The 8708-nt window shown below is 45.8% G+C and overlaps 1 protein-coding gene across 2 annotated transcripts in view; it reads right to left on the bottom strand.

Annotated features, from left to right (window-relative positions):
- Positions 1-489: 489 nt before the first annotated feature.
- The window catches only part of ARHGEF6 (Rac/Cdc42 guanine nucleotide exchange factor 6), an 81272-nt gene continuing 73053 nt past the window's right edge, over positions 490-8708 (bottom strand). For both annotated transcript variants that reach the window (XM_079962764.1, XM_079962765.1), the window contains one exon: positions 490-6696. In XM_079962764.1, coding sequence (XP_079818890.1) covers positions 6556-6696 — 141 coding nt within the window. In that variant the 3' untranslated portion in view covers positions 490-6555. The remainder of the gene's footprint in view (positions 6697-8708) is intronic.

Genomic DNA, 8708 nt, shown 5'->3' with positions numbered 1-8708 from the left:
TATAGGCCAAGGGAGCCAGCATTTGTCCGCAGATTCCGGGTCATGTGGCCAGCATGACTAAGCCGCTTCTGGCAAACCAGAGCAGCGCACGGAAATGCCATTTACCTTCCCACCAGAGCAGTACCTATTTATCTACTTGCACTTTGATGTGCTTTCAAGCTGCTAGGTTGGCAGGAGCTGGGACCGAACAATGGGAGCTCCCCCCATCGTGGGGATTTGAACCGCCGACCTTCTGATCGGCAAGCCCTAGGCTCTGTGGTTTAGATCACAGCGCCACCTGCATCCCTTCTTTTGCAAACGGGTATAGAATTGCTGCCTCTATCCACCTGCTTTTTAAAAAATAGTTCTTTTTTCCTTTTCAGCTCAGGATCATTGTGGATGTTTTGCAATGAGTACTAGGGTTTTTTATTTAAACAATTTTTAAAAAGCAAACAAATTAAAAAGAGATTGGAAGATAAGTCGTAAGGAAAAGCACACACACACACAAAATTATTTTTCTTTAAAACCCTTTTTTATTTTTGTTGAAAACCACAATTTAAAAAATTGCTCAAAATAAAAGCAGGTTAGAAAAAGTTGAACACACACCAGTCATCGTGACAGAAAATAAGAACATGTATGACAGGAAGGAAACACGAGAGGCAAAGGGTTAATGTGTGGGATGCAACAGGAACCTATTTACAAAGAGCTGTAAACAAAGAATATATATCTATATTTTTGAGAACACTGAAGTCAGATTCACACATGGCTTCTGCTCCTTTATGATAGCTGCATATTCTTCTTTGTTTTTACAGCACAATCCGGTGGGTGTTTTATTCAGAGTAAGTCCCTTTCAGTTCAATGGGACCTCTGTTTGAGAAAGGGTGTTTAGGATTGCAGGCTTAATTTTCCTTAAACACACACACACACACACACACACACACACACACACACTTATTCACATCTGGTTCACACAGTGCAAGCAAATGCTGAATTTGAATAGCAATACCAGAGTTTCCCAAACTTTTGACACCTGGGGTGGTGGTTGGGTGGGTCACAGTGCTTTTTTAACTGGATCTATGGGAGAGGCTGCAGCCCAGCTTTAGCATGCAGTGGTTCCCAGATTCATCCCCTGGCACTCTCCAAGTTTCCTTTCTTAAGCAGAGCCTAGGTAAGCAGGGCTGGCAAAGTCTCAACTAGGGCCTTGGAAAACCACTATCAGCTGGTACCTTTCCCTACCTGCCCTGCTCCAGATGTTCTGGACAAGCTTGTTGGGGCAGATGACCATTGTTGCCCAAGATATCTGGAGGGTTCTACCATTGGGGAAGGCTGGCATGGTCCGTATCAGGACCTGCTAAGCAGACTTCAGTTATATAATGCAGTTTTCCTACATTCAAATCTGTAGGCACTCTCTATAACTCAGAAAAAAATAAAGAAACCACATATTAGTCCTCAAAACAAGAGGGCAGACAATCTCCTTGAGACTAAGGGTGTTGCCTGCTTTTGCATTGCCACAAACAAAGGCGAAAGAAGATACATGCCTGCATAATCTAAAGTATATGCATAGATGCAAATCTAGAAAGAATTACCCTAAGAGAAATACAACACATACTGTCCCAATGGATGAGATGATGAGCAGGGGAGGGGAACATTGTGGCTGCTCAGTCTGCTGTCTTGGACCAGGCAGCTGTTCAAGCAGAGGATGCCTGCAGGCAGAGAAGTGTGCCCTGTACAGGTAGGGCACACAGTCACCTAGTGCGCACCTCAACCTAAAAGATATCCAAATTCCAACGTTTCATGATGGAAAAGAAGCAAGTATGAAGGCTTCCCCTAGCTGGTCTCCCTTCTCATGGCCAGAGCCGGCCCAAAGGTGAGGGTGAAGCACCCGCCTCAGGCAGTGGAAATGAAAACAGGCAGGGCCCCTCCCGCCCTATTGCTTCTGCCGCCAGTGGAACACCCTCCCCCTTGCCGAATTTCGGCGAGAGGAGAAGTGTTGTGGCGTATTGTGTTGCTGCTTGTCTTGCTGCCCCGGGGCAGAGAAGGTGCATGGAAACGCCTTGGAGAATAATGAAGATATTATTTAAACTCCCCCCATCTGGCTGGGTTGCTCCAGCTACTCTTGCTGAATTCGGCAAGAGGGGAGCATTCTGGCAGCACTAGAAGTGGGTAGTGGGCCATGGGGGTGGGGACAGAAGGGGGCAAATTCCTGGTTTGCCTCAGGTAGCGAAATGGGATGAGGGACACCACTCCCTGTGGTTCTTTACCTTTAAGCTGGACTTGTGCTGGACACCTGTGCTGGCAGGGGCTCATGGGAGCTTTGCTCCACCTGGAGGGTCCCGTTGCTGATGTGTGCCCTGGCACAAAGTCTGGGATTTTCTAAGCAAGAATTTATCCAGCTCCTTAACAATTCTGCTCCCAGCTGGTAGGGAAGGAACCTGCTACGTTTTCAAGGTAACGAAAGCTGAAAACACACAAAAATGTTTTTGGAGCGTCAAGGACTGTGTGTCAGTTCCGTCATTGCATTATGTGCCTCTTCCTCACCAGGGTTGCGTTCTGGAGCTGGGGAGATGGTGCAGCCATGTTGGGAGCAGAAGATGGCCATGCACAAGGCTCATTGACCAGTATCTGTAACGTCACCAAGTCACTCCAGCCCCTAGATCAGTTTTGTGCTTTTAAAAATGTTTCTTTTTATAAGGTAACAAATGAGCAAACAAACACATGCACATTCATGCAATGTTCAAAAGAAAGAAGAAGAAATGGGCGGGATGGGCAGAATGGGCGGGAGAAGTTAGATGGACCAGTATGGACCTAGCTGGACCAATTTTCTGACTCAGCACAAGGCAGAGTCCTATATTCCAAATCTTTGCACAGCCAGTCTTGAGTCCTTTAATGGCATGAAACTCTGTGTCCTCCTTTCCCTTCTGCTGCACCAAGATGGCGCCAGCTGCTTCAACAAAAGTGCTTTCCCTTACAAAGTTTAGGGTCACCTAGTGGCAAGGATTTCCCATCCCTGCTAAAAGCTGACTGTGGGTGGATTAGGAAGGCCAGGGTTCAGCCACTGCGGTGACTCAGTTAACAACCATTAAAATTCCAAGTTTGGTTTTGTAGAGCCATTGGTAAAATGGAATTATGCCAGCAATTATAAAATAAAGCCAGGGGAAAGGGAGCAGGAATACTCTTTGAGGAACCCGGAAATAAATGAAATGTGCAGGTTATATTATAGGCAGACCTGGCTGGCTTGCATATTGTTATGGTTAAATATTTCCTTTAAGAGCACATACAAAAAGGAGATTCATTCTTCATTTGATTTGTCTGTGTTCCCTAAGTATCTATAATCTCTTCTTATCCTAGATGGAGCTGGATGAAAATTCATCCAGCTTCCATTAAACATTCCTCAACGGTTGTGAATATCTGAACTATCTCCCTTCCCACTTATGATTACAGAATATATTATCCTGTTTTTAATTATTTTTTTTTAAGTCTCAGCACACAACTTCAGTATCAGTGCTCACCCTGAAGGTGAACAGCAAATACTCTGTCAAAGGAGAAAAGGAAACATACCACGAGGGCTATCAGCCGATCAACAAAACCGACTGAATCGGACAGGTTTTGCTTTGATTCCACCTACATAAATTAGCTTGCAACAAAATGCACTCTTCTGAGGAAAAGTATTATTTGCTTTTAGGTGTCAGAACTACCTTTCGTCCAGTAAGTGTCTTCTCAGAAGAAGCACCCCCTTCCGACAGCAGAGGGAAGGGACTGCAGATTCAAAAGTAGAGCACTGCTTTGCATGTAGAAAGTCCCAGGTTCAGTTCCTGGAACCTCCAAGTGCAACCCTAAAGAGCCACTCATTCAGTGCTGATAATCCTGAGCTAGAGGGACCAATGGCCACACTCAGTCCTCAGTGGCTTCCCCATTTATCACATCCCTTTATACAAGTCAATGAGGACTAGAATATTTTCTTTTTTAAAGGATCCAGTTAAATCCTGTTTCACAAGGAGCAGGAGGACAGGGGCATTTTTTCTCAGCCTGAGACCAAGCAGTGGCCTTGCTAGAGAGTCCAAATTAGGAATGGGGAACCTCAGGTCCGGGGGTCTTGTGTGCCCCCTCCTCAACTGGCCATCAGGGCTCTCCCTAGGCTATGTCCCTTGCTGGCCCTGCTTCACTTCTTCCCTAACTGCTTTTGCCTGGCTAGATTGTGTCTCTGAACTGTGAGCAGTACATGTTTTCTCTGTGTGTATAAACAGTTGTGTCTGTCTCCTTGCCTACATTTGCCTTTGGCCAATACAAAACACGGGCATGCGGCCTCTAAGTCTCCAGAGCCCTGGAGTAGCCAGTATAGGGTCTGACCTGTTAGAAGAGAAGCCCTGCATATCCAAAGAGAAAGAGGGACTGAGGCCACACCAGACATTTGAAGCAATATCTTGCCACTTTAAACAGTCAAGGCTTCCCCCAAATAACCCTGGGAAGTCTAATGTATTGATAGTGCTCAGAGTTGCCAGCCTCCAAGTTCCCTGAGTCTCCTGGGAAGAAGGCTTGATTGCAACTCTAGGAGGGGAATAGCTCTCAGCATCCTTAGTAAATCGGAAGCTTCCAGGGCACTTTGCGGAAAGTGGTACCAGAGAGCTTTCCATGTGTGGTATGAATGCCTCTTCTAAGCCAGCAGAGGCATTTTCTGGTGCTGCTGAGTCGTGAAGCTCATGCAGTCTCCCTCTCTCTCAAACACGGGAGGGAAAGCCACTTCCCAGATGCCCCTTGTTGCTTGATTGTTTTCAATGCAAATGGTTTTTACAAAAACTAATTTTAAAATAATAATAATAATAATAATAATAATAATAATAATTAAAAAGTTGTGAGCTATATCCAAATAAATTTTACTCAGAGTTGAGGTTTATCCACACTACAGGTGGCAGGTTCGATCCCCAAAGGAGACAGCTGCATATTCCTGCTTGCAAGGGGTTGGACTAGAGGACCTCTCAGGGTCCCTTCCAACTCTACAAGTCCACGATTCCATGAATCCCGGGAACTATAGGTTGTTAAGGGTGCTGGGAATATTAGCTCTCTCTGTGTGTGAAACTCCAGTTCCCAGGATTCTCTGGGGGAATGTATGGTGCTTTAAATGTATAATGTGAATCTGATGCAATTTATATCCATCGGTTTAAGTTAGGGTGGTAATCAGTGCTAGTCCTGCACAGAGTAAACTCACTGAAATTAAACAAACCTAGGTTCATTAATATCAATAGCTCTACTCAGAGTATAACTTGGTGAATACAATCCAAGGCCACCCTCACCATTTTTAAAGGGTTGTATCTAATGCTAGTACTACATAGAGTAGACCCACTGAAGTTAATGGACAGTTATAACTTAGGTCTGCTAATTTCAATGTGTCAACTCTGGGTATTACTCATGCTGGGTACAGCCCCTCAGATTGATTGGGGCCACTGTTTTAACTCGACTGAGATGTTTTTAAGTTGATTCATCTAGCCAATATGTTGAAGCCCTAGTTAAAACCCAAAGGGCACACACATTCACACACATGCATGTGAAGCTCACACACTCCACAGTGGTGAGCAAAGCTTGCTGCTGTGCTCTTAAGCCCTCGCTGCTCAAAAGAAGCACAACTGAGGGATCTCTGCAAACTCCCAGGGAGCTCAGGACAGCAACTCCGGATCAGAGGCACCCAGGCAAATGTAGTCCAACACACTGTGGTGCCCGTTGCATATTCATATCCATAGAAAGGCCATTTCAGAAACCACTGTGTTGTTGTGCTCTGTGCCTCAAGGGTGCAGGTAACAAACAGTTGTTATTTAACATGAAGGGAAACCTAACTCGGTTTTCCTGATTATCTAAAGAAGTGCAAATCACCTTTAACTTTCTTTCCTGATTGCGATTCAAGGAACCATTTCCCCCTTTTTTCTCTGCCCACCAAACCAATAAATTAAGTAACAGGCATTTAAAAAGAAAAAGAAAAAAAGTGGAGAAAAGCGTTTCCTCTACAGCTTTCACTCAGCGGATCTTCACTCCGAATGGCATTTGGTCAGTTGCAAAGTCCACGTTCTTAGAAGAAGGTGCAGTGAGGTACCTAGAGTTACAAAGGTGGGTCACAGAGACTCAGGGGCTGAAGCATGGCCTGGGGGTGATTCTTGGTTTTTTAAAGAAAAAAATGCTCACTGGCTGTTGCTGGCTTCTTTGAATTGGGCGGGGGGTGGGGGAATAAAGAAATCAGCAGAGCCTTTTCCTTTCTTGTTTGTAACAGAACAAAACTAGAGCTGTCTGCCAGTTGCACAGACTCCTTCGGAGAGTGGTGGACTCTCCCTCCTTGGAGGTTTTTAGGCAGAGGTTGAGTGGCCTTCTGTCAGGGATTCTCTAGCTGTGATTCCTGCATTGAAGAGAGTTGGACTGGATGACCCTCGGGAGGGGTCCCTTGCAATGCCGAAAGTCTATGATGCTGTGAAAAACCCCCCGAAACAAAAGCAGAACACAAACTCCAGTATGACGAGTAAGGGGCACCAAACCCCTCAGTTCCAGGGAATACCTGACGTTGTGAGCTAACCGCCCCGTGTGAGCAGGATTAAGAAATCAGGCGAGGACTGAGGACCTCCGCCCGGCGTCTTCCCTGACACACTCATCTGTTTGCTTCAGTAGCCTCCGAACCAACTTCTCTAGATCTTTCCTGCACTTCAGCTCTTCCTCCAAACACTGTTTCATCTTCTTATTCTCCTGTAGGCAGAGGAAGCAGGGTGTTAATATTCCACATAAGAAGCTTCTCACTTTCTCTCCACTCCCCAAAACCAACCCATCTGCAATGATGTCTTAGTCAGTGACAGAGAAATCTTGACTGCCAAGCCTAAGTAGGCTCACCAGGCAGGACACCACAGGGGTGGTTAGCCAAGTCAGGCACATCTGAGCCAAAAAAGGGGTGTTTTCAGCAACGTCAATCAGCTGGTTGGCAGAACCTGCAAAGCCCATGGCCTGCAAAGAACCGTACAGAGTACTCTGTGAGCACAATAGCCAGCTGACTGTCAGGACTTCAAAGCTCCACATGGGCCAAAACAGGTCCTCTGATGTCATTCTATTGTCAGATAAGAACATGAGAACATAAGAAGAGCCCTATTGGGTGAAGCCAATGGTCCGCCTAGTCCAACATCCTGTTCTCACAGTGGATGACCAGATGCCTGTGGGAAGCCTGCAGGCTGGATTCAAGCCCAAGAGCCACTCTCTCCTCCTGCGGTTCCCAGTAGCTGGTATTCAGAAGCATTACTGCCACTGACCGTGGAGGAAGAGCATAATCATCATGGCTAGTAGCCACTGAAAGCCTGCTCCTCCACTGATTTATCTAATTCTCTTTCAAACTGATCAAAGTTACAAGCCATCCCTGCCTCCTGTGGGAGAGAGTTCCACAGTCTATTGACTGGTGAAAAGCCAGCCTTCATGCCAAATTTGGCCTAAGGAAGGGTGGAGGAGACCCTGGCCCACCGGACAGATGCAGTATGGTATTCAACTAAGTTTTTACTCAGAATGGACCCACTTAAACTTATAGACCTAACCTGGTCATGTTCATTCATTACCATGGGTCTATGTTGAGTAAAACCTTGCTGAACACCACCCTGTTTGCCACCTGCTAGGCTAAGTCCTCTCCAACACTGATAAAAATTACAGCCTACACTTTGATCCGTGATTTATACATTTATTCATTAGTGTATGTTCAGGGGGCACAGATTTTTTGGGGGGTCAGCCAAGATGGTGCCTTCCAAATGTAGCTGGGCAACAAGCCCCATCAGCCCTGGCCAGCAGATTCAGTGGTCAGGGATGGTGTTATTTGAAGTGTTTTTGTATTGCTTTTCCACCAGAAAAGGTCACAAAGCAGTCTAGGAGGAAATCAAATTCAATTAGATACGGCAATTAAATAAAAGAGATGAAAAAATCAACATCAGTGAAGTAGGATTCCATTCACTCAGAACATTTCCACTCACTCAGTACCCACACAAACCCCCCACCCACAAACATATGCATATCTCAGTCAACCTACCTCCCCTCACCCATATTTACACATCCACACCCACCCACCCACCCACTCATTGCATTTGGAAAACTGTACGGTTCTGGTTGCCTCACTTCAAAAAGGGTATTGCAAAGCAGGAGAAGGTTCAGAAAAGGGAAGCGAAAATAATCTAAGGGTGGAGCGCCATTGACAAAACAAGAAATGGAAGGCTGCAACGTTTAGGACTTTTTGGTTCAGAGAAAAGGCAAGTAAAAGGCGACAAGTTACAAGTGCATAAAATAATGCATGGCTTTGACAGAGCAGACAGAAGGGAGGGAGGTTTGCTTCCCCTTTCCTAACTCTGGAACTCATGAGTATCCAATGAAGCTGAACATTGGAAGATTTGGGGCAGATAAAAATGAAGCCCTTCTTCACACAGCACATGGCTAAGTTGTGCAGCTCCCTTCTCTTGAGGAAGTGAGGGCTACCAACTTGGATGGGCTTGCAAAGACAAATTCATGGATGAGAAAGGTATTGATGGGTTACTAGCCATGGCTACATTCTGCCTCTGTGATCAGAAGCAGTGATGCTACTGAATACCCATTGGGGTCCTGCTTTCAGGTTTCCCACAGCATCTGGCTGGCCACTGTGAGAACAAGATGCTGGATCCACCATGCGTCTAGCCCAGCAGGCTCTTCACTCTGTCATTCTCAACAATTACAGGTCCCAGCAACCCTCAGTGCACAAATTC

The sequence above is a fragment of the Podarcis cretensis genome (assembly GCF_951804945.1).
Source record: "Podarcis cretensis genome assembly, chromosome: Z".
Classification (NCBI taxonomy): domain Eukaryota; kingdom Metazoa; phylum Chordata; class Lepidosauria; order Squamata; family Lacertidae; genus Podarcis; species Podarcis cretensis.
This window is presented reverse-complemented; position numbering and strand designations above follow the sequence as displayed.